A 22,327-nucleotide genomic window follows, 5' to 3' on the forward strand; every position below is an offset into this window, starting at 1 on the left:
GAATCGATACTGCTCTATTGGAAAACCTTCTTCACTGGAAACACTTTGTTAAGGACTGTGATATTGAAATAATGTATTAAAAAATTCGAAAATGAACATTCGTATATATTCGTATAATGCGACAGACAGTTTAAGTAGCTTGGTAACAATATCAACTCAATAAAACTGGATACGCTCAGATATGGAGATACAAGAAACCTTTCTTTTCTTGAGATAACAATTCTCTTGAAAAAACGATAGAATAGTTGATCAGTACAAACAGACTCGAGAAAGTAAAAATGAAAATAAAACACGATAGAGCATTACTATATACAAATAAGTTTTCTTCAACTGGCAGCTGAGCGTACTTCAATTTTTGTTCGCCGTTCGATAGGTAAGTTCGATAATAAGTGATAAGTCTCAGTAAAACAAAACTTTTTCTTTCTCTCGTTTCGAAGAAAAAACAAACAAAAGTTTCCATCTATAAAAAGGGATAAAGTTCTTCATATGAGCAAATATGCTTGCATAAATTCAGTTCCGCTAGTCGATTTCATCTTAAGGACCCTCAAAAAACACTCACACTTCCTTACAAAATTATGGCACAACACTTAGATATACAGTAGATATAAAGGCACTGCTGATGACTTGACTGACTATTTGTGTGGTTTGGCTCAACAAATGAGCGAGCTTATAAGTGTGATTTAGTGGTTTAAATGTTTCGATATTCGTATTATTTCAGTAAAAAAAAAAGTTAAAATGCTGGTCCTACTACTGGATCCGTCGGCAGTAATATCCGAGGGTTTTGCACTTTTCGCACAGCAACTGTGGGTGTACTTTCGATTGGTCCGACACGTCCAAGCCATCGGGTTTCTCCAGGGGACGCTGAAACGAAAGGAACTGTAATTGAAATAAATCTTTGGAATTTGAGATGTAACTTTGAAATGAGAGTCTATGAATTGATGAATACATATTTCAATTGATTTCAAGGTGCATTTAAAAAAAAAAAAACAAAATAAAAAATCGGTATCTTTGATATTATAGCCTCGACACCAAACAATGCACTACTGAAAATTCAATAGTTCTTTTAATAAACCACATGACAGGTTCTAGCATTTCACTGATATTATATAGATTGGACCTTATATTTTGTCCATTCGAGTCGATGTTTAAGAACCATATCATCTACTACACCACTGATATGAAACATCAAACAAAAATCCGATCATTTTCTGGCTAATTTATCTTGTAGATCTCTTGCTTCATAAGAGAAAAAATAAGACTGAGTTTTCTAAAAAAATGAAAAATTTAATAAATTTCTTCAAATGAAATGTCTTTTCGTGAAAAGAGATAATCCAGAGCTATTCATTGCTCAGAAGATAGAATTCGACATGTTTATGGCAAAGAAGTTCGGCGATAATATGATGGATTGTAATCAAAAGTTGTTATTACTAAAGGATCACCGGTTTCCTTTTCTATTTCTAAATCAACCATATCTCATGCTCAGAAGAAAATAGTCACCTGCTTGAGCCAGCCTGCAGGTAATGTTAAAATGGTTAACTATGCTATGCTTGATGTTTGAAACGAAAAAAAAAGTTAATTATGTTTTCGTTTCAAACATCACCTGCGGTCTGGTCTAACTGAGTTTCCAAGCTAGAATCAGTCATTCATATTTATGATTGAATTGACACGTATTCAAGCGATGTTACCATTTTATTCCTGCAGTAATTTTTATAGAGAAGAGCTTAGTGGGGTAATTATGAACAAAATTACTCAGTTTTTATACTACAAGCATAAACACTAAAGAAATATAGTGTTTAAATTTTGGAAAGTAACCCAAAATAAATGACTGGATCCCTACTTAATTTAATTTTTTTTTTTCATAATTTTAAGTTGCAGCTTGTTGGCGTAAAACGCTTGTCCATAATAAGGGCTAAGTGGGGTAATTATGAACAAGGGGTAATTCCAAACAAACGCCGTAAGCGCCGTTTGGGTCATACATAGTAGGGTCTTAAAACTGATCAAATGTGATAGTCTGTCATTCTATTGATTAGTTATCGTTATAACTTGCAAACCTAACGGTATAAACTTTGTAGTTACAGTTATTAACCAAATTTATGTCTCTGAGAAAGGAGAATATTTTTGAGACTTGTCTTATCAATTGACTTCCTCGTCAATGTGAATGGAGATAAAATGTTGTTTTTGAAAGTTTTACGTTTGGTAATTGATGCTCCATGTGGTGTTATATGATTTTATATTAAAAAAAAATTCTACCCACGCACAAAGAATTGTTCATATTTACCCCATTCTTTTCAAGATACGGGGTAATTATGAACACGTGTTTTCTCAGCATTGGTTTATGATTAAAATTTACTTTTTACCTTCAAAATCACGATAATCATCCAAACCTTGAAAAGAAGCCTAAAACATTACTTTATTTTTTTTTTAGAATTGTGGATCTGTGATTATACGAAAAGATGCCTTCCAGCGATGTAAAACTGAAAGTAGCCTATAACTTCTTAACAGTAAATTTAAAAAATCACAAATCTCACTACAATGCATTGTTTAGATGTGGTTTCAATCAAGGAATAAAGCCAATATCAAAAGTCATCACATAACAAAGCATCATTACAGTGCTCATAATTGACCCATAGACAAGAGGGTAATTATGAACAAACGTGGTAACTATGCACAAGCGTTTCAGTCGCGAATGCCATAAAGATGGTAAAACGACTATAATCGAAAAAAAAAAAGTTTTACGCCCACAAGCTGCAACGTAAAAAAAAAATTATATTGCGTATGATAGAAACAAACCCATACAAAATAGCAAAGAAGGGAAACAGTAATTCATTTTTTATTACTTTCTAAAATTTAAAAATTACAGTGCTACTTGTTTGAGCTGATAGTATGAAAAACTGAGTAATTTTGTTCATAATTACCCCACATAGCCCTACTCCGTTTGTTCAGCATTAACCCCTTGTCTATGGGATAATTATGAACACTGTTACGATTCTTGTTATGTGGTGACTTTTGGTATTAACTATCTTCTTAGTTTGAAACCACATCTAAACCTTGCATTTTAGCGAGTTTTGTTGATTTTTTAAATTTACTGTTGAAATGTTATGGGTTATTACCAGTTTTACATAGATGGCAGGCATCTTTTCAAATAATCACAAACCCACAATTCTAAAACCAACACTCAAAACCAGGGGTGCCAGGTGGTTTTCAGAAAAATCAGGACACCGCGATGAAAAAAATCAGGATTTTTCAGGACGCCACTAAATTGATAAAAATAACATGCAGCTCCGCTTAAATTGCATAACTAAAGGCGAAATACAGGTGCTGAAGACGCCTTAAATTATGCAACCAAAGCGAGAAGAACCTTGGCTGGCCTGAAATCAATATCGAGAAACACTATTTAAATATCATTTAAACCAAATATCTAGAGTTTGTTTTGATTAGGTCGTATGAACCACTTGGCATGTTATGAGAAAATCGATGTTTAAGTTCCGAAACACCTTTTTAAATCTAATTTTATAATTGCTGGTCAAATTCATCTGCAAATGCGTAATTTGATGTTAAACTATACACAGAACATGATGATGTCCTTGAAATTTGCATTAATTCATTTCTTATCAATAAAGATGTACTTACGACATATTGCATTTTTCTTTTGGCGCAAACGTCCTTTTGATCAATAGATAATTTTGTGCGCATAAACTGATTTATTTCGCCCAAATCTTCACTAATTAATTCAAAGTTGTTTGAAGAAAGGCTTTAAATGATAATCCTGTCCAATTAGTATGCGTAAATCCTTGATCGATGGTAATTTGTAATTGCTGCATAGCGATGGTGGTCATTGGGAGTCCACCCGGACATTTCCGACCACTACCATAGGCGCTACTGGCCGTTCAAGGAGTGTGAAAAAGCATCCATCTCTTGATTATTTTGTTTGACTCTGAAATGAAGGAAATTACCAATTGCGGTTGCTGACCATTCACAAGGTGGAAATAGTGAAGAGTTATGGTACTCACCCAACACCAATTTTGAGCCATTTATTATATTAGCACGGCTATGATCACTCCTGGAGACAGTTTCTTTTTATATTCACACGAATTTTCATCACTTTGCAAAGAACTTTTCGCGACGAAGCATTATGTCGTAAAAACCAACCTGCCGAATTGTTTTAAGCGACCTTTTGCATCACGGCAAGAACACGGCAATGGAAAATGACGTAAAAACCAAATTGCACTCAAAAATGAAAAATTCAACATACGTCCTAAATTCAAATTATTGTGTAAAAATTATTTAATGATAAAATGAAACCAATTTTTTACCAAAGATAAAATACATGTTTATCAATCGTTTGCAGGGAATAGCTCAATTTTGGTTATATTGGTTCATACGACCTAATCAAAACAAACTCTAGATATTATCTTTGGTTAAACTGGTTAGACTATTTTATTGAAGATTTTTTTGATTTTCTTACTATTTAACAATAAATTTAGTCATAGTGTAAATATTTATCAAAAATCAGGACAAATCAGGACATTTTGATGGTCATTTTTCAAAAATCAGAACACTTCAAGCTTTTTTGAAAAATCAGGACGGCCTCTCGAAAATCAGGACAAATCCTGAAAAATCAGGACACCTGACACCCCTGCTCAAAACTCAGCCTCTGCCAATTATGAGTAATCAATATCATACCGTAATTGGCATAATGATTCGATTTGTGACCACCGGCATCAACCTCCCAGTGCAACCGCATTGCGTTTGACTGAAATAAACAAAATTAAAACGTTTTCAAGTCCCTCTCTATTGTATCACAAGTCGAAACAGGATGGAAATAAATATTAGTAAACATCAGGCAGCCAGCGAACCGAGCACTCTGCGTGTGTTTGTAACAAAAGCAAAAAAAAAAACATTCCCGGCCAAGTTGCACGGCAATGGGAATCTATTCCCTTTTTCTTCAGGACTACCATTGTGCGTTTTTTTAGTGCGGTGGCAGAAAGCCTATGACAAATATCCCTCATCCTCCATCAAGCTCAGGATTGACCAGAGTACAATCACCAGAGGTGTTGTGAGTTCGGTTCTCACTTCCCTACGGCACTGTGTTTTTTTCCTGTTTCTGGGATTAATTGCAGGGAGGTGGCAATCTAGTTCTTCTTTCGAACAAGAATCTTTTTCCTTTTTTCTATCCATCGGGAGAGACGTTTATGGCAAGGAATATTTAAAGGAGGTAGTTCCGAGGCAGCCTTGCTTTAGTATTAGAACCGCATGTGACGTCACTGTTGCCAATAATCTGTGAATTTATATGGACATTTTTCCTTTTTTGTTAGCAATTAAAAAAATTTGAAGATTTTTTCAACTTAGAAGGCATACAATTCTAGAAATATTATTGTTCTTTAAGACTGATACTAAAAAAGTTGAATGTAGTAGTTGTTTTGCTTTAATTCAGACGATTGAAGTTGCTGAGGTATCCTAACTCAAATTGACAAAACTTGATAATTAGTTCAAAATTTTGCTTATGAATGTTGTATCTAGTTAGGTTTGTATCGTTGATAAAATAAAATAAACAAAATTAGTATTTTTCGAATCCAACCACAATCTTTAATTAGAATTTAGTAAACCAAAGTTGCAATGGTTTTATTGGGGTTAATTGTTCAAAATTATAAATTCATGGTACACCATGTTAGATTCAAATCATGACGATGAGGTGCACTTTCATAAACTACCAATCAGACCTTTTGAAAGGGGAAAATTATTATTTTTGCTCGTTTCACATAGAGCATGACAGTGCATTCAATAACAAATTCAAGAATAATACACACTGCAGTCTATTAAACACAAAGAAACCTCATAGCACAATCAACAAGTGGCCTTACAAAACAATCCGAATCAAATTGGCATTTAATTTAGTTCTTTAATGTGTTTAACTTTGAAATTTGAGTTTTACCAGTATAAACCTTCGACAGCTTGGCAACAGTGACGTCACGAAAAAAATCCAATATGGCTCTCGGCACTACCTTCTTTCAATATTCCTTGCGTTTATGGTGTTTTCCTCTCAAAGCAGTACGAAGGCTCAAAACAAGTCAAAATTTCAACCAATGAGGAATCAGAATGATTGATGTGTTAGTGTGCTATCAACCATACTTCTCTAACATTTGACATTTAGTTCGGGTCCTTGACAGCAAAATGTCAGGTTTGTTATGGGCCCACAAAATTGTGGGCCCGTAATTTTGATGGTTGTCAAATTCAATGACAAAGGATAGGGATGCCATCTCCCTGATTAATTATCCACAAGAGTGAAAATCTCATAATGTTTCGATCCCACAGGAATACTTCCAAGCTCCCTGAAAACTACAGGAAAACATCGTTGCGAACCTACAGGTGATTTTGACAGATGTCTTCCTTAGCTGTTTTTCTGTCCTGAGATCGTCCTGTAATTTCAGCTGTTGAAAATACAGGACAAAATCGTCCCGACCACAGGAGAAAAGATTAAGTGTGTAAACACTAAGATTGCAATTATCCGCTCGGGATAATGACTCTTCGAGCCACAGGGCAAACGGTTAAATTTTACGAAGTTCAAATGGAAACCCAGCCGAATCTCGTGACGGCTCATCACGCCTGAAATCTAGAATAAATTTTATACGAGCTCACAGGAGCTTGAACGAATCTCGTATATTCAGGGCAGTATTTTCCCGAATCACGTTAGACACATGTCTTGTAATTTTTTTTCTCTGTCTATCGACAAGGGGTTTGTTTTTCTCTCGTTTTCACCAGTGCAATAAAAAACCGCGAAGATTTCACGTTGCCATTCTTCCTTTCAGTTTCCGTTTGATGTTATTGTTAAGTGGTCGGTACTCGCTCAGGCGCAAATATATGAATAATTTTGTTTATTCAATTCGCATTAGTTTCTTAGTACTGAAATAAAAATGGTTATTGAGGCCTGCGGAAAACGGCACAGTTGATAAGATCGGTTCCTTCGCCCGGATAAGAGGTCTCGTCTAATGGAATCTACTCAACTCAGTTTCATCCTGTGTTTTAGTAAATCTACTAAAAATATTTGTTTTCTTTATTTACAGAGAAACTGACCAGTGATCGATTGAGAACAGTCGGTCCTTCTCTCACAGGACATCATCATCCGGGGAATGATGCACACTCTCTCGGCCGCTAGGCCTTTTCCTGTCGGTATTCTCTTCATCGACATCACTACATGCATACACACGAGTCACGACGACTGAGCCTGTCTAATCGTGTCGTGAGCCACAGCCAGACAGTTAACGATATTCAGCGAGGCCGGTTGATTGTCTCCCGTTCAGCTGGTGCAGTGCGAATCGGATGTTCCACAATGGCGTATCCTGCCAGAAGATTTTTTTGGCTGAACGGGGGACTTGCGTGATTGTGTTGTTTGTGTGAAAGTGTTTTAGTAGTGAATTATATAAGCTGGGAATCCTGCAAAAAATCGGTAAGTTGAAAATTTTAAAGAAATTGGAAAGAAATTTTCTGGTGAAAAGTGTTTGTTCTGTGTGCGTGTTTAAAAAAAAGTTTTCCTTGTTCGCTGTACACCATTTTGTTGCACCTGCGGCTAAAGTTTGACGAAGGGAGAACGCCAATGCCAATAAATGACATTATTTTGCATCAGAACATGATGGTGCGGCTTCTCCCAAACTAGGGAGACCGTTAGCGTGGTTAAAATAAATTATTTGTCTGCGATCGAAATTCTAGGAAGGAATACAAATAAAACCTTCGTCCGCAAGAGAAAAAAATAAACGAGCATATTTATGTTCAATCTTGTTCTATTTGTTCTCGCTTGTCAGTAAGCTAGCCATGCATTGACAGATTTCAATGAATACAAATGTTTGATAAGCGACAGAGTTGAGTAGTTTAAAAAATTCACTTACTATTTAATTGGCTTTTTGTTTTGAAAATCCAGAGCTGAAATTAAGGTTGCATACAATTCTTACAATCGAATGACTAAAAGTCAAAATTAAAAAAAAAATTTTGAACTTTGGCAATGATATAGCAAGTATAAAAAAGGTGGAACGGTTGTTACAGTTGACATGGACGAATGCGGAAGTTATTCAAAAATGTACATTTCACATGAGACCACATAAATTGATTATTGATAAAATGATTATAGATAAATTTAGATAACATATGGCAATACATTTATTAGTTTGTAATTGATTTTGCTGAGTGACGGAAATAAAATTATTTAGTAGATGACCAATTTCAAGTTCTACAACCAAGTAAGATGAGATGTCAGTTAAGAATCGTTGAGACAAGAGGTATAACGGAAGAGTCCAAACAAACGGCTTTCGAATTGTTGGGACAGGAAGCCCAACTCAAGAGTTGAAACGGAGGGTTTACAACTTGATAATCGTTGAAAATGGAGATCCAACATAAAGAGTGTTCTGAAGGACCAACATAAAGAGTGTTCTGAAGGTTCACTTTGCAAATTATCGTTGGATCGGGAGGACCAACATGAAGAGTGTTCTGAAGGTTCACTTTACAAATTATCGTTGGATCGGGAGGACCAACATGAAGAGTGTTCTGAAGGTTCACTTTACAAATTATCGTTGGATCGGGAGGACCAACATGAAGAGTGCTCTGAAGGTTCACTTTGCAAATTATCGTTGGATCGGGAGGACCAACATAAAGAGTGTTCTGAAGGTTCACTTTGCAAATTATCGTTGGATCGGGAGGACCAACATGAAGAGTGTTCTGAAGGTTCGCTTTACAAATTATCGTTGGATCGGGAGGACCAACATGAAGAGTGTTCTGAAGGTTCACATTACAAATTATCGTTGGATCGGGAGGACCAACATGAAGAGTGGTCTGAAGGTTCACTTTGCAAATGATCGTTGGATCGGGAGGACCAACATAAAGAGTGTTCTGAAGGTTCACTTTGCAAATTATCGTTGGATCGGGAGGACCAACATGAAGAGTGTTCTGAAGGTTCACTTTACAAATTATCGTTGGATCGGGAGGACCAACATAAAGAGTGTTCTGAAGGTTCACTTTACAAATTATCGTTGGATCGGGAGGACCAACATGAAGAGTGTTCTGAAGGTTCACTTTACAAATTATCGTTGGATCGGGAGGACCAACATGAAGAGTGCTCTGAAGGTTCACTTTGCAAATTATCGTTGGATCGGGAGGACCAACATGAAGAGTGTTCTGAAGGTTCACTTTACAAATTATCGTTGGATCGGGAGGACCAACATGAAGAGTGCTCTGAAGGTTCACTTTGCAAATTATCGTTGGATCGGGACGACCAACATAAAGAGTGTTCTGAAGGTTCACTTTGCAAATTATCGTTGGATCGGGAGGACCAACATGAAGAGTGTTCTGAAGGTTCACTTTACAAATTATCGTTGGATCGGGAGGACCAACATGAAGAGTGTTCTGAAGGTTCACTTTACAAATTATCGTTTGATCGGGAGGACCAACATGAAGAGTGCTCTGAAGGTTCACTTTGCAAATTATCGTTGGATCGGGAGGACCAACATAAAGAGTGTTCTGAAGGTTCACTTTGCAAATGATCGTTGGATCGGGAGGACCAACATGAAGAGTGTTCTGAAGGTTCACTTTACAAATTATCGTTGGATCGGGAGGACCAACATAAAGAGTGTTCTGAAGGTTCACTTTACAAATTATCGTTGGATCGGGAGGACCAACATGAAGAGTGTTCTGAAGGTTCACTTTACAAATTATCGTTGGATCGGGAGGACCAACATGAAGAGTGCTCTGAAGGTTCACTTTGCAAATTATCGTTGGATCGGGAGGACCAACATAAAGAGTGTTCTGAAGGCTCTCTTTACAATTTATCGTTGGATCGGGAGGACCAACATAAAGAGTGTTCTGAAGGTTCACTTTGCAAATTATCGTTGGATCGGGAGGACCATCATGAACAGGTTTCTGGAGGTTTAATTTACTTTGCTCATATTTTACTGATGGAGTTCCAATCAAGGGCTTAAGTTTCCAGTCGCGATGGGAGTTCCGACTAAAGTTTGGTTGCGATAAGAATTTCAATCAAAGACTTAAGTTTCCAGTCGCGATGGGAGTTCAGACTGAAGTTTGATTGATATTCCAATCGAAGCTTATCCAGGCAACAACAAAAAAATTAAGAAAATAAAAGAAATACATTAATATACTACAATGTATGCTGTTACGCAACTAATAGCAGATTAAGAGGTTTTCGACCACTTTTCGAACGAATACTCATGTAGAAGGATAGATGTGAAAAAACTGATAAAATTCAAGATCAGTCTATTTTTCGTTATCTCAAAAAAAAAAATACTGACTAAATTATAACAAATATTTTGTTGTTATTAATAATGATATATTCTTAAAAAAAGAACTTATAACGAAACAAAAGCTGAATTGCCTTAAATTCTCAACTGACGAACTGTTGCGACGGAAGGTTTAACAGAAAAAAAGTTGGAACAGTCTCTAAACTTCTTTTTAAGGGACCACCCTTGGAATACTAGAAAATAATGAGCGAACATATTTGGAAAATGAAAGAATAGAATGGCAAGCTTTGATACCGAAAAATGCATTTTTTTTCATTTTCTTTCCTTAGTGTGGAGGGGAGATGTGTAGCCGATTATTGCGAGCGGCACACTCTCTCGGCCGCTAGGCCTTTTCCTGTCGGTATTCTCTTCATCGACATCACTACATGCATACACACGAGTCACGACGACTGAGCCTGTCTAATCGTGTCGTGAGCCACAGCCAGACAGTTAACGATATTCAGCGAGGCCGGTTGATTGTCTCCCGTTCAGCTGGTGCAGTGCGAATCTGATGTTCCACAAGGGGTTTTCACGAATTCTGAGTTGTTTTTGTTCAGGGCGGTTTAGGCTTGTTCATGGATCGACTGAATGAAAAAAAAATCAAAAATTTATGAAATTTCAAAGCGGTTTTGAATGGAATTTCTGATTTCAAAAAGAAAAAGACGATTGTATTCAGAAGATGGATGCGTGCATTTTTATCCGGTTGGTTTTATCTTCACCACAAAAAAAATTAGAACCGCCGGGCCATTTGACTGCACTCAGCGGGAGGAACTACGTGCTATCCCACCTGCCACGCTCACCCACCAGCACACTCTGTCTAATTTGAGCTGATCTGAAAAGACAAGAAAAAAGAAAACACCATAGGTGAAAATGATTAACACTTCAAAATTATGAGAAAATTATACTTATAGTTGTGAATGATGGCTTCCGTAGAGATTGCTGGAAGATAAGATAAATTTGTTAAATTTTATATTTATCCTTTCGACACCACTTAATTTCTAACTCAATAGTAAATGTAATTAAAAGTTGTACTCACCTTGATTACTGTGATTATTCCGTAACTGGTCTCCGACCATCGCATCCAAACAATCAACACTGGTTTTTGGAACTCTCTGAGTTGTTTTCATCTATTTTGTTCGAAAACGTATGCGTCTTCGCTAAGTTCCAGGCTTTGAAAGTCAATAGATGAAAACAACTCAAAATTTTGATGGATTCCAACTCAGTTGTTTTCATCTTCATACATGGTGCGACCTCTGAACCGAAATTATTCAGTCTCTGAATAATCTAAATTTACCGTGTAGAATAAAAAGAAGCGCCCCGATCTACAGGAAAAAAAAAACAAGAACCCCCGCAAATCTCGTTTCGAACTTACAGGTCGATTTGACAGCTGTTTTCCTGAGCTCTTTTTCTGTCCCGAAATCGTTCTGTAATTTCAGCTGTTGAAAATACAGAACGAAATCGTCCTGACCACAGGAAAAAAGATAAAGTGTGTACCACTTAGTATCGGGTCGTTTTATTTTGTTTACTGCAGCGCCACTAGTTGTTGTACCGAGAAACTAATGACAGCGTTTTGATCTGCAAAGTTTGTTTATCTGCACCCAAAGAAGAGGTTAAGAAAATTCAATGCCACTCGGCGCTAACTCAATGCCAAAAATGAGCTGAAACATGCATTACACCAAAGATGATATGATTGGAAATGCATTGTTCAAGCTCAAGCTCTCGGGTAATATGGATCATGACGGACCACAACATTCAAGCGAAACTAGATAAACAATTTATGGGAATCTATCCCATTGGACTATTCATCCCAGAAACATAAAAAAACGTAATCACGTGATTTTATCATTCATACACAATGCGGTTGTGCTGGGAAGTTAATGGCGATGGATCTCAAATCGAATCATTGCCGCTCACGTTCTTATATCATGCCAATCACGCTGTAATATCGAGAACTCATGATTGGATTAAAGGTTTAATTTTGAGTATAGTGATGAAATTTTCGTCAAGAAAAATAATCCCGCACAACCACGTTGCAGACCCAGGAGGAATGATTGCCAAAGCATCAAACTCCCGAGATCGACAAATCCCGCGGCAAAAATTCTACCTTGCTAACCTTAAGAGTTAAGTCCCAATTTGTTTTCGCTAATAAATTAGTCCGCAAGTTGATGATTTCGCGAACCAAGTTATATATTGGTAAATTCATAAAAACAGCAAAAAAAATCCACAAAGTTGAATAAACCTAGGTTCCAACATGATTGGAACTGTGTATGTATCCGTCCCTCTTTCAAAGGTTTTGAAAGGTACCTTGTCAGGACCTTGTGAAGTGAAAATTAGTTTGCATCATAGGCTATGCTGGATATCATAAACAAACAAGTGCCATTCCATTAGTAAACAACTATGCTACGTAACCAAAATTAACAGAAAGTTTTCCTTATTGAGTACAGAGATGCAATTCGAAAAGATGTGGACTCCGGTACTGAAATCAATAAACTTCTTGGTGGATAGTTCATTTTCTATCATTTACTGACCCGGTGTGAATATGCGAAGTCTTCATTGCGTCAATCAATACAACATATCATCTAATTTCGTAAAAACCTATTTCTCAATTCAATAAATCATCTCATGTCAAAACGCTTACGTTTATCAATTTTTAACAAAAAAAAAATCCTTGGAGTATTGTTAAAATTATGTCGGTTTGGAAGTATTTTAAAAACCCTTCCCGGTCATGAAAATGGCTACACACCAAATTTCACGTTGATCGGTTCAGTATTTTCCGAAAATTGTTCTAATTTTGTCAAATTTATGTTAATTTTGTATAGGAGCCCGCTCTTTTTGGATTCATAGGGGTTTAAAAATTGTATTGAAACCATAACCGGTGTTGAAAACGGCCACAAACCTAAATCACTTTGATCAGTTCAGTAGTTTCCGAAAATTGTTCAAAATGTTTCAAATTTCTGTAAATGTTGTATGGAAGCCCCCCTTTTTTGGATTTTTATGGGTTTAAAAGAATTTTAGAAACCATTCCCGGTCTTGAAAATGGCTACACACCAAATTTCACGTCGATCGGTTCAAAAGTTTTTGAAAATTGTTCAAATTGTATCATATTTTTGTTAATTGTGTATGGAACCCCACCCTCTTTTTAGTTGGAAAGATAAATATCAATTTTAGAAACCATTTTCGACCCCAAAAAGTTTGACATGCCATGTTTCCCAATGATTGGTCCAGTAGTTTCTGAGTGTATAGGGGACTAGCAGACAAAAATTCATTTTTATATTTACTAACATTATTATAATAAAATCTTCGACCGATTAAATGATGAACGTTTGAAAAAGTTGTGTTTTAACTGAAGAACATTACTTATATTTAAGTGGAATTCAGAATTGAAAATAATATGAAAAGGGGGGAGGGGGTATTTTCTAGCGTTACGTTTCATAGACGGAACGGCGCGGCGCAGCGTTACGATATGTAACATACGGAGATGAGGGGTCCAAAAAGAGCATTTTTGCGTTACGTAATGAATGGATGACGCCTAAAAGGAATCTCTTCGAGAAAACATCAAGTTTCATTGAGATATACATACTATATGTTTGTGTTGGTTTAAAAAATATAAGAAAGAAAAAATGGCCAAATAAGTTTGCTTGCTAAGGCAGCTCGAGGAAACACCTCTCCACAAAATAAAAATCCATATTTAAAACAATTGTTGTAATTTATCTTTGTATCGAAACTCAAGTTGCAGTTCACGTTTTCAAGAGTTCCCGACTAATAAATGAAATTGAGATTTAATTTACCTGTTTTAAATGATGTACAAATAAAGCAAATTTTTTTTTTAATTTCAATAATTTCATTAATTGTTAAAGATGTACCAAAGCACACGAGGTCAACTATTGCTGTAAGACCCCCTGATATATATTTTCGTTGGTATTGTACCCTCTATAACTTGGCTTAATATCAGACACGTGTTTTTTACTCCGTAATATTCCGTGATACATTCAATCATCGTGGACATACCTGTTTATGCGGGTAAACGTTGATATGGCACTTGATGCACTCCTGCCCATGGTTGGCCCAGGAATTCCCGGACATCCACTTCCTTTTGCACTTTGGGCACTTGTACTCGCCGAAGCACCGTTTTTTGCCCTGATATGGTGTTTTGCCTTCAGCCTTGGGACGAGCCTAAAAAGTAAAATATGATTTAATAATCTGCAATAAAAGTCTAATAAAAAATGCAATATACCTGAGGACAATCTCGAATGTAGTGGCCCTTCTTAAAGCACAAATGACATAAATAATTTGCGGGAGGAATTTTGCTGTACTTCTGTTGATTCTGTTGACCGTTGAAACCCAACAGTGAATGCTGATGGTGGTGGTGCTGTTGTTGATAATGAAGACTTCCATCGGAGCAGGACCCGTTGGAAATTAGTCCATTTAGGCGCTGGCCGCTGCCCAGGTTGTTGAAAAACCCAACTCCAGCCGTCGGTGAGTATCCCCTACTGTTGTTGCTGTTGCAGTTGTTAAGAATGGGACTTCCCAGCGGTTGTTGAACGCTGCTGGGCGAATGGTTTTGATGGTTTTGCTGACTCAATCCGAACAGATTGAGTTCAGTGAAATGATCACACAGGTCGTTGATGTTATCGGGAAGTGGCGATAAAGATTCCCCGTTGGAGTAACTCTGAGATGTTGGGAATGGACTCCATAAAGTGGAAAATAGCTTCGAGTTCTGTAAATATTAATAAAAAGAGATAAGTTTATGACAAAACGGAGTTGTAGAATATTGTCCCTTTTCACAAAGTTGTAATGTCTGTTTCCTTTATGATCAAGAAAAGTCGTTCAAACCGTCAAAACAGAGACTGATCAATGTTACCCCAAAGCATCAAATTCTTTTCAAAGACGAAATCGATTTTTAAATCAAATTAAAAGTAGTCTAATAAATTTCTGAAATCATGTTTTACGTTCATAGGGGTCCAGTACTGGTTTTAAAAATATTAAGTATGTAACATTCCCCTTAACAGAAAAAAATCGAAAGATATTTTTAAAAAAATGATCAATCTTACCCCGGATTACGGTACCAATTTCTGATGACCTGGTAGAACATATCGATTTTATTTTTACATATTGAGAATCTAGAATTAACTAGTTATATGTATAAAGCCTGTCCACATGAACTGCGATATTTTTTATGAGACGAACTTTGTTGTCTGTTGTTGTTATTGGAAACCTGAGACGGTCTCAGAGTTTCCCGAAGAAAATGGGAGACGCTGAGACCGTCTCGAGACGAACCGTCTCCTAGTGTGGACTAGGCTTAATAAATCGAATATCAACAAAATCGGTCAACATTTGCGGCAAAAGAGAACGCCAACTAACTACAAGTAAAATTTCACCCTAGCGAATATTTAATTTGCGGACAGCTTTGGATGGTTAATTAATATTGTACAGGTTTCTACTCAACTTTAAGAGAAATCTGAATCAGAAATAGATGTGCATGGTCATTTTTCATTTGAAATGAAAAAAAAATGCGTGTATCAAAACTCTTTAAAATATTCCACATAGTTTTCATTAGACTCAAAACCTTGACGCAATAAAATTTGTGTGTTTTTACAGTGTTGCCAGAATCAATAAAGATTTTTTAATGAAAATTTTTCATTTTTCCATACAAAGTTCCATACACATAACCTTCAATCTTGAGGGTCGCCTTAGAGTTATCCGAACGAGCTTAAACTTTGCCAGTATTGTTTTATCATTGATTCAGGGGGTGAGAGCTATGTTTAGGAAATAAGGGTGAGGCTAGAGTGCCCCAAATGACCCGAAATTTGAAAATGTTATGCGCTGCAGGCTGAAATTGATCCTAGACCTAGTACAAAATCTCATGCTAAATTTGGGTCAGATCGGATAACGGGAAGAGGTCGCTCAACGAGCCTGAAGTTTGTATGGGATTTTGACACATTTTGCTCGGGAGTAGGAACATGAAAATACTATTTTTCATCAATAACGTTGGACCCGTTCAGTCGACTTTTTCAATATGGTTTTTCTTATAGCTTAAATCATGAAAAATATTTCATCCCACCCAAGACTGCATTTCGACTTGAGTTGAAATTAAAAATTTATTAAACTTCAAAAATGGGATAACTTTTGTAAGGGTGATATTCATCACTATTAAGGCTGGAACGAATTTCAAATTCTTCTTTTGCCACTCGGAGTTGGAACATCGCGAGGGGGGGGGGGGGGGGGTCAATAAAAAATAACGCGAAAAACAAATAAATTGGAATAAATTTCACGTATGCATTGTAGGCAACAAAATTGCACACTATAAAATTGCACAAAACCTACAAAACAAGTATTTTTTTATCGAAAAATTCAATAAAATCAAGAAAACAAAAGGTGAAATAACTCTTATCTTAAAAAATTTAGTTTTTTGGTCTTGTAATCTTTCGGCTACTTGATTTTTTTTCGAAATTTATATAAAATACTTCAAACTTTATTTATTGCCCCCTTCGAGTTTTTGAAAATTTTGAAGGGGGGGGGGGATTTTGACGCAGCATTAACTGTGAAGAATATCACTGTGAAGAATATCACTCATCATTTGGCGTCAAACTAATGAATGTTAATGAGGAGATCAAGCAGTTTCATAAAGCAGGCATGTCAAACTCGTTTAAGTGTGCGGGCCGCATTAAAAATCTTTCCGTTCATAAAATTATATTCTTTCCTCTCGTAGCCAAAAAAAAAATCTTTTTAATATTTTGTGGCAGGAAAGCCAGCGTACTTCTGTGTAGTAGGGAATTTAGTGATAATTTACGCGGGCCGTATTGACCCCCAGTTTGACATGCCTGTCATAAAGTATTATAGCTCAAACATCAAATTTCGTAACGCTAGAGGAACATCTCTTAAAACCCCCTTTTAAAACCTTTGGAATTCTAGAAAACTCCTTGAAATGCAGTTATCTATTCAAATAAATTGTAGAAGCATTATTATTTACTTTTACATAGTAAATTTTAAGAAATAATCTTTTTTTGTAGAAAACCACAAATGGTAATATTCTTATTTCGCAACCTTTTTTTCATATTTTTGGTCCTCAACGCCAAAAAAAGGAACCTTATGCTTGATTTATCCGTTAAACAATTCAAACAAATTGCAGAAGAAAATTTAGGTGATTTTTAATCATTCATATTTTAGCAAGCATTTTAGGTAATATTCTTATTTCGCTCACTGTACGTCTTCAGGAAAGTTGATAATTGATTTAAGACTTTTAATTTAAAATGTTTTGTTTCTGTTTCAAACTTTTTTTTTTAAAGTGCATGATTTTAACCTATGTTCAAGTTATTTCAATAACTAATATGTATGTATGTATGAGAACCCACCAGTGGCTGAAAGGTCTTTCGACCCGAGGCAGTACGGGAAGTCTCGATCGCGCATTCAGATATTGTTCATGCTTAACTCATAAACAATAATTGCAGCACAACCAAGGGGCCCGTTACCACTGGCTTGGGACAGGTTTGACTCATCTTACTCCCTTTCAACTGTTCGAAACAAATAAAGAATCCTGCAAAGGTGTCTAAGTAACCTACTCAAGATTCCAAATTTGCCGAGATACTCCGGCTGGCTTGAACCCACAATCCATTGTATATCAGTTTTCTGGTCGTTTGATGACCTGTCCAATCCCCCCGCGAATCCCCAATGGCAGAGTTAAGCAGTTATGAAAATATGAATGTAATTTGAAAAAAAGTTACACATTTTAAACAGCTTACCATTTGAAAAGGATTCTAGAATTTCTTCAATTACACAGGAGAAACACTCTGTCTCATGCAACAGCTGACAGAAATCCGGGAAGGTTGAAATTTGCATGGTTTGGACGTTCTACATGTGGTTGTACCAGTTGATGCTTGATTTAAACTTTTCACTATCCACTATTTCACCAATTTTACACTTTTTCGGTTTCAAATTTGGCAGGAGCAAAAAATTTGCTACTCCACAACCGGTCAAACAACCACTCAAGCTTTCACAGATGGATCCGGCAAAAACAGATTGAAAAGACCTTGGGTATCTTTTTGTTCCCCAACCAGTACGATTATTCTTATACTATCCGGTAACCACTTTTTGAGAAAAATATCGACAATTTTACCACTAAAACTGATTAGAAAAATAGAATTTTCACGGGCGAAAAAAAACGCGTGCGCTGCCACCAAGTCAACGCTTGCTTCTCCAGTTATTTTAATAACTAAAGGTGTTAAAAAAATTGCATTCAGATTCAGGGCACCCAAATTTGTCAAAATTAGATTTCAATTGTTTGCTCCTTTTGAATTTATTGTTTATCAATGCCGAAAGACATACTGTTCAAGAGCTAATAACTTTTTTGTCTAATAAGATACGCAGTTACGGTCTTCAACAAAGTTTTTCAGCTGAAAATTTCCTTAGAGAGTTTATAAATTGTCCTAAAACCCATAACCAGGCTCGGTTCCACCAAAGAAACAAAAATTATGTTGATTTTTCGATACAAAATATTCAATTTTCCCATACAAACCTAAATGTTCAAATTTACTCATGTAAACGTTACTTAAGAATTCTGAAAAAAAAAAACCATGGATGAGTTTTGAACGAAAACGAAGCTTTTTAGACCCCAGGGTTTGAGAAATTCAAAAATTACTCCAAATCGACTCAGCCTCTAAAACGTGCTTTTCCCATTCTAACACCTTAAAAAAATCACATTTTCATTCTCACCTGTATCGAATCACTCGAGTGATCCACGTTTGGCAGATAATACCACTGTAGAGAAGTCGGAGAATACATACTGGCTCCTCCACCACCTCCCGCTCCCAAACCACCCCCTCCGTTCTGTCTTGTCTGTAACCCTTCCAGTCCCATTGCTGTTCTATTTACTCCAGGGAGATGTCCGCACACACAAAATTTCACCAAAAATGTTCACGAAAATCGACGGCACGCGTGTACCGAACACGTAACTTCTGGGTTGCACTATGTTGGGTTGTTTTCTTCTACGATTTACATTTGTTTCACTTCACCAACGTGTGTGACACATTTATTTTCTTGGTTTTGTGCTTTCAAATATTCGATATCAGTTATTTTGTTTTTCCTCCAACAACGCTGTGCAAACAAATTTTTCAACTCTTTTTTTCGTCTCGCCACCCGAAAATACTTTTGCGTGTTATTGTTATGTTTGTTAATACTTTACAGTTCAGTTACGATTGGGGAACTTTTTTCTCTCGTTATTTTAAGCCGAGACCTGATTTGCCAAATTCAAACAGATGATAAAACGTGTTGTTGTTATTACTCAAAAGTGATTACTCGCTCCCGATTCATTGGCGATCCTGCCGAGAGGGTCATTATTCTGGTTTGTTACCCAAAATGCGAGTGTTGCTGGCCGCCCGCTGCGGTTTTTTCGTTGGGATTGGCTTGGCTTAAACTAGTACGCACCCCCTCAGACACCTACTAAATAAATAGACGATGCGGCCTTCTCCTTTCGCCCGCCCGATGCTTTTGGTGTTGGTGTGTTGTGTTGCCGCGGCCTATAAATAACTTTTCCCTATTTTTAAACCAAAATGGCCTAAGTGAAGTTGATCTCTTCGAGCAAGTACTGTGTTGTGGCCCTTGATTGGCTGTGATTTGTGTTGCCACACTTTTACACTTGTATCACTCGAAATATTGTGTTTCACCTTTTCCTTCAAATCCCGAAGGATTGACTCTGGCCTTAAATTCGTTGCTATGATGTTTATTCGTGGTTTGTATTATTCGTAGATTTGTATCCTTGTCTATCTTCGGACCGCCTTCGCTTTTTGTAAGAACAAATTGATAGCAGCAGCAGAAGCGAAAAAAATACCGCAGCTAATGGGAAATTCGTGAAATTCCTTGTCACATTGTCGTCGAGCTGCAGAATTATCACGGCAGAAGTTTCACGCGCGTTCGACTAAAATGGCTGACGATCGAATGAGCCGTGTCACGACGTGTGTACGTATGAAGAAGTAAAGTGATCTCTTCCTTGCTTAAACCGTGCAAGCACCTTCACCGGTTGGTATATTCTTAGCAGACCATGTGGATGGATGATTTCGGTCCAATCTAGCCAGCCATGAAATGCACATGTGGAATGCACAAGTCATTCAAATGCGCCGCCTCCAGGGCACCCTACGATCAATCAATGCAAATAGAAACAGAAAATTACTCCTAAAATGTTGAAACAAAACAACCGAAAGCAAAACAGTCGGAAAACTTACCTGTATTCTCCGGATTCCACACTGTTTTTCAAAGTATGTTGACCCAAGACTGGCAGACTAGAAGAAATCCACACACGGCCACGATCGATCGTCCCGAATTTCCTACTCACGGTAGCCGCCCGACGATGACTGAGGGAAAAGCCGATTTTCCTTCACACACAATCACGCTCCCACAGTAGCGTGTCACGATTTCGTGAGAGAGAGAAATAAGGAAAAGTCGGGAGAAGATCCCTCGATGATGATCACTAATCGTTCTCTTGTTTGCTACTGCTGTTTGTCGAGAGGGGGTACTCATTGCGTCGCATTGGCATTTTCCGGCTCCTTTTGTTGTTATGGAATGATTGTGCGGTGCATGTTTTTCTCATTAGCTCTATTAGCTAGAGTTGTAGACAGTCGCATTTTCGCTCTTGTTCTGCTGCGGTATGTGTTTTTCACGAATCACGTGCCAGTGATGGCAGGCTGATTTGATTCCCGAAAAACAGATGATCTGCTCAATTTGATATGCTGCACCCTACCTACATATGTAGGTTGATCTGTTTTATGCTGTTGAGCGATAGAAAAGAAGGACCACGTGGCAGAGTACGTTGCATGTGGGCCGTTAAAATGTGAGAGGCTGAAAAAGCGTTTTAGCATTGATTCTTCTTTTTAAGAACTGACCTTATTGCTTACTCGCAGTTTATTTACTTATCAGTTGAAAGCTTCTTCTAAGAGACATTTCGCACTAAGGTAAGCTACCGGATCAGGAATTTTAGCTGATTATGGTCGTTATAACGAGGTTCTGAAATTGAATTTGCAGCTTCCACCTTGTAAAAGCACCGAAGATCTTCATCGGATTGGGGATATTGAATCGATCGAAGAGATGGCCAACAAAATCATCTTTAGCTTAAGAGACAAATCGAGGCAGTCTTCCATTGCATAGATTCTGCTGTGTTTGACACCCCTGCCTTATTGGTTGAAGATGCAGTTGTTTACCTGTAGCACTACGCGCACACACTGCTCACTGCAATCTAATGCCATATTCGTTTTCATCCTGGTGGTGCACCGGTAGTGCACCAAGTGCTGTCAAAGCGTTTTTTTTATATGAAGATGACAGCAGTTGGTGCAAAACCATCTTTCCACCAGATGAAAACGAATATGGCATAAGTTCCCTTGAAAAGTTCCATCCACATTAGGATGTCCCAAAATTGTGAATTGAAGAACAAACTGTTGTATGGGGACAACTAAAAAAAATCATGTTGAGAGGTTTCGCAAACGCGATCTTTAAATAAAAGTCCACTTTTCAAAGATTTTATTTTAAATGAGTTCTGGGTCCAAAAATTTTCACAAAATTTGTATAATTTATATTTTTTTAAAATTTTGTTTGGATTAAATACTACACGCAAAAAATGAAAAATGAACCAAATTTGTATCAAAAATAAAAATTAACATGCTATATTCTAGAATTTTTTTTGCCCAAAAGTTTTGTATTAAACTGAATAAACCGTGCAGTATCTCACGTATTTTTTTTCTAAAATCAATATCATCGAAAAATGTGGATTTTTGTGCACTTAATGTTTGCTGAACAAAGTATGTTGTTTGTATCATCGTGTGAAGAGATATTTACGGTTCAACCCTTATTAAAAATCACAAATTGGGATATTTTTTATTTATTTTATCAAATTCGTCTTTATTAATACCTACTTGAATATCAAAACACTTGCAGAGAAAAGACTTATATGTTTAAAGGGAATCATCCCCTTCCCGTTATCAGATTCTGCTCAAATTTGCCATATGGCCTTCTGATGATTCCCTTAAAACACCTAAGCCTTTTCTTTGCAAGTGGTTTGATTTTCAAGTAGG

General features: G+C 36.8%; 1 protein-coding gene and 1 long non-coding RNA gene across 3 annotated transcripts; both read right to left on the reverse strand.

Annotated features, from left to right (window-relative positions):
* Positions 1-84: 84 nt before the first annotated feature.
* On the reverse strand, positions 85-20,612 carry LOC129745422 (zinc finger CCHC domain-containing protein 24-like). Of its 2 annotated transcripts, none has more exons than XM_055738494.1 (5): positions 20,489-20,612; positions 18,984-20,399; positions 14,509-14,991; positions 14,283-14,447; positions 85-861 (listed from the first exon to the last, which is right to left on the reverse strand). In XM_055738494.1, the coding sequence occupies exons 2-5, from the start codon at positions 19,125-19,127 to the stop codon at positions 748-750; spliced, it is 906 nt and encodes a 301-aa protein (XP_055594469.1). In that variant the 5' UTR covers positions 19,128-20,399; positions 20,489-20,612; the 3' UTR covers positions 85-747. The 2 variants fall into 2 exon arrangements, with proteins under 2 accessions (XP_055594469.1, XP_055594468.1); XM_055738493.1 differs by having other exon boundaries at positions 85-876.
* Positions 10,926-11,537, reverse strand: LOC129745423 (uncharacterized). Its single transcript, XR_008737129.1, has 3 exons — positions 11,311-11,537; positions 11,180-11,213; positions 10,926-11,106 (listed from the first exon to the last, which is right to left on the reverse strand). It is a non-coding gene; the product is annotated as an uncharacterized LOC129745423 (long non-coding RNA).
* Positions 20,613-22,327: the final 1,715 nt, after the last annotated feature.

This window comes from Uranotaenia lowii, chromosome 2, assembly GCF_029784155.1.
Source record: "Uranotaenia lowii strain MFRU-FL chromosome 2, ASM2978415v1, whole genome shotgun sequence".
In the NCBI taxonomy this organism is placed as follows: Eukaryota; Metazoa; Arthropoda; class Insecta; order Diptera; family Culicidae; genus Uranotaenia; species Uranotaenia lowii.

What these genes read in the sequence shown, in the direction of transcription:
- LOC129745422 (XM_055738493.1), bottom strand. Translation starts at nt 19,127, where the DNA reads ATGGGACTGGAAGGGTTACAGACAAGACAGAACGGAGGGGGTGGTTTG. An exon ending in ACATTCGAGATTGTCCTCAG is followed by an intron (nt 14,448 to 14,508) that starts GTATATTGCATT and finishes TTTACTTTTTAG; the next exon opens with GCTCGTCCCAAGGCTGAAGG. An exon ending in ACGTTTACCCGCATAAACAG is followed by an intron (nt 877 to 14,282) that starts GTATGTCCACGA and finishes TTTCAATTACAG; the next exon opens with TTCCTTTCGTTTCAGCGTCC.